This window comes from Apaloderma vittatum, unplaced genomic scaffold (assembly GCF_000703405.1).
Source record: "Apaloderma vittatum isolate BGI_N311 unplaced genomic scaffold, ASM70340v1 scaffold24735, whole genome shotgun sequence".
Classification (NCBI taxonomy): domain Eukaryota; kingdom Metazoa; phylum Chordata; class Aves; order Trogoniformes; family Trogonidae; genus Apaloderma; species Apaloderma vittatum.
The window spans coordinates 6,678-10,264 of NW_009719228.1; the positions used below are offsets into that span (position 1 = coordinate 6,678).

General features: G+C 55.7%; 1 protein-coding gene across 1 annotated transcript in view; it reads right to left on the reverse strand.

Moving 5' to 3' along the window:
• Positions 1 to 617: 617 nt before the first annotated feature.
• C2CD2L (C2CD2-like) overlaps positions 618 to 3,587 on the reverse strand; it is a gene marked incomplete at its 5' end in the record, with an annotated part of 10,274 nt that continues 7,304 nt past the window's right edge. Inside the window, 3 exon segments of the mRNA XM_009870553.1 lie at positions 618 to 838; positions 2,247 to 2,529; positions 3,021 to 3,154. Coding sequence (XP_009868855.1) covers positions 618 to 838; positions 2,247 to 2,529; positions 3,021 to 3,154 — 638 coding nt within the window.

Here is a 3,587-nt window from a genome sequence, read left to right on the forward strand (position 1 = left end):
CGGAGACCGTTCCAATGGCAGAGCCGGGTGGAGAACGCACAGCCCCATTCTTCTGACGGCTCACTGCCCAGAAACACGTCGCGCTGTGCCACGCCTCGCTCGGGTTACGGCCTCAGCACCGAGCAGAAGCAACAAGAGGGTTTAGACAGCCGGCAACTGTGACGCTCGCTCGCGTTGGAAAAGCCGATCGAGGCTACATCCCACGCTTCTTGACAATGTAGCTAACTCGGTAGTTCCTTGATCTTTAAGTCTGAGGGCTGCGACTTGAGAGCCGCTCCCCCACCGCCCTGCTTAAAATTCCCCGGCAACGCGGGACAGCTATGCGGGCAGAGTCGCTTCCGGGGCTCCTGGGACCCCTGCGGGGATTGGCACGCCACTTGGATTTTCTGGGAGAGCACAACAGGGTACAACAGTCAGAGAAGGCTAAGCCAACACAGACAAGAGGCCTAAGCCCCAGGTTCACCACCTCCGCTCCCCAGACGGCACAAAGTGCTGAGGCGTCTTCCCTCAGCCGAGGTCGGAAGGAACCGGACTGCAGGTCACACATACCGTGGAGTGGGAAGACAAGAGACTGGAAAAGGATCTCTGCGGAATCTTTCCAACAGGCTTCTCGGTTCTCAGTTTTCACCTGCTGTCATGCCGTCGCTAGCCTTGGGTTTGGATTTAGACTTGAAGGAGAAGCGTTTGATGAGGCGTCGGGAGAAGCTGCCGGCTTTTTTCCTGGCAGCTGAGTTGGCAGTGACGTTGGACAAGTCATCGTGGGACTGGCTCAGGCCCACTTCCTTCTGCTTGCTTCTTCGCCGGAAAATGAGCTTGGTACCACTCCGAAGAAAGCTAACTGCAAACACAGAAAGGAAGGAGACAGAAACCACGATAGTACGCTGCCCTGGCAACTCTCAGGGACTATAACGTGCCCAGCCGCTCTGACAAGCGGCAAAGGCCTCTTCCGGCCCGAGGGGCGGAAGAACGGGGCAGGGCCGCAAAAAAAAGGGGGGCAGGCCACAAAACCACAGCTCCCGAGCGTGAGGCAAAGTCTGCGTTAGGGACGGAGCGTGACACCGACTAGCCGTTTTGCTAAGCACAACGTCACGAATCGCCTCTGCGTAAGCTTCTGTTTACCCAACAGCGTCCTCCCTGCAGCAGGAGTGTGCAAAATTGCAATAGAAAGCTAAGACTCGTACGTAAGTACATCTGCACGTAGAGACACCGGGAGGAACACACTGCAGGGAAAAAGGCCGGTCATCCAGCTCCCAGAACAACCGTGCGTGGTTTCACAAGATGCCCAAATCGCTAGGCAACCGCTAGCAATGGCTCCGGACGACTCACACCGGTGGGATGGGATGGGATGAGGCCCTAAACAAGTACAAAAAGGCGTATCCGAAACCTGGACACCTTACAAAGTGAAAACAGCGTTTCCTACGGAGAGCGATTTCTTTCTTTTCCCTTCTCTTCCCTGCCCGACTGGTCTCTCGAGAATCTGGGCCATGCTCCTTTCTACCCGCTGACACACAAACAACGGGCCACCACAGTTCAACCCGTACCTGGTTTAACCAGGGTTACGACCCCCGAGACTTGTCCTGCTCTCATACTCCGAGCGCACAGGATCTTGCCTCGTGATTGTTTACCCGAGTTCGTAACTAAGTGAAACAGCGGTGGCCACAAGCAAACGCATTCAAAGTACGCTATCGTCCTAACTGATGTGGGTCTGGAAAGTCCAGACCAGCAGCTCGGTCAGGGCAGGCCCGCTCTATCATTTAAAAGCAAAGAGTTTCTGTGGATGTCCTAAGGCACAACCGATCAAAGTCACTAGCTGCTTTGACACAAACAGAGAAAGGAGAGCATCGAGACCCGTACGATCTACGCTGTTGGGCAACCTCGGGTTCTGCGCCAGAGGCGACCAAATTCCGAGGAGGAATTTTTATCTACGGACACGTGCCTCGTCTGCAGACCTAGAGGCGAGGGAGAGGAAACGGGTTGTCGGGAACACGCGAGTCGCGTAAGGTTCCCATCTAAGAAAGTGTAGAAACCGAAAAGGCCACAGGAGTCAGACACCTGCAAATAGAGGAGTTTGGAACTGCTCCAGCGGGAAGCCCGGCAAACATGGGCTCTTCCAGACTCCGGCAGAAGCCTCTCTTCACCACGCCAAACGCCAGCTGTAGCTCCCGTGCTTTGGTGAGCAACTCGGACAGCACTGTTCTCGAGTACAACGGGCTAACGTTAGCTACCGTCTAAAGGTCCCTCCTTACCTTTGTGATCTTTCAAGCTCCTGGTCTCCAAGGCTCCCGTGGAGCCAGTTTCAGACTCAACGTCTTCCACCGACGGTCTCTCAGAGATGTCCGATCGCGTTGCGTCGTCCAGCTCCTGACTGGCCCTCTGTCCTGACGGCGACGCCTCTGGCAGCTGCGACGACTGGGCAGAATCGCACATCCGGTCAGTTGCGCCCTCTGCCGCGGAATCCCCGTACGCCGTGGCCTCCAGGGATGCGGCGTAACCCAGGGAAAGCGCCATTTCATCTTGAGCGATAGGCACCTGTAGGGGGGATTAGAAGATCAGGAAGAGAGAGTCTAAAAGATCACATTCATCTCTCTTCTTCCATCCACACCTACGTACAGACGCTCCAGTTGCGACTGCCACTGCTAGACAGCGTCGATGCAAAAAAGTCACTCTTTTGCTGAAACGTACCGGAACATGGCCGACGCCAAAGCGTTCCGCAGTACCTCCCTCGCTCCCGTAGGCGTATTCAAGGAGAACTTCCTAGATTCTCCACAACACGCCTGACCGGCTACGGCCGCAGCCTCGCTTTCTGCAGCTGTCCCGCATGAACTCCCACAGACAGCTGCCCTGCAGACCAACAAGGTACCTTTGATGGTCGCTGTGAAGTGGCAGAAGGGTTGTGCCGAGCGAGTTCATCTGTGCCGGAGGCGTCCCGCATCGGTCCTCGCAGGACAGCACGGTTTGACACACACATCCCTAGAAACACCCTCCCAGATTGGAAATGGAAACCCCTAACTGCCAGAGACCTTGGAAACTCCCGAGATGATCAGCGTGCTACGCTTTGTTGGAGTCTTCTTGGCAGGCTTGTTATTCGTCTCGGTTAGCTGCCTGATCGCCGTCTCAGCCACCGGATCCAAGCCGTTAGGCAGGTGGCTATCCCCTGAGCACAAGAAAGATATCAACGCTTCAAGCAGCAACCTTCAGCACGGACGAGCTGACCACGATCCGTCCAGCAGGCACGTGCATGAGGGTAGAGAAAGAATTTATTTTAGGCTTGCCCAAATAAACCCAAGGAAAGAAGTTCCATACAGCTCTCAGATCTTTTAGACACGTGGAAAGTTTTGCTTGCCCACCGGGCTTATCACTCAACAAAAACTTCCAATTGCTCCCAAGAGTTTGGGCAGCCTCGGCAGCAAATCGACAAAACGGCCGCAGCGCTCTGTCCCGGCGACAATCAGAGCCCCAAGTACAGGGCGAGCAAACCTCTTTGGGTCCGGGACAGCCTGGAGCGTTCGCGTCGAGCGACGAAATGCCCGGAGTCACGGACTGGACGGCCAAGGGGGAATTTCTTTTACCCGCTCCCACCCACCCAC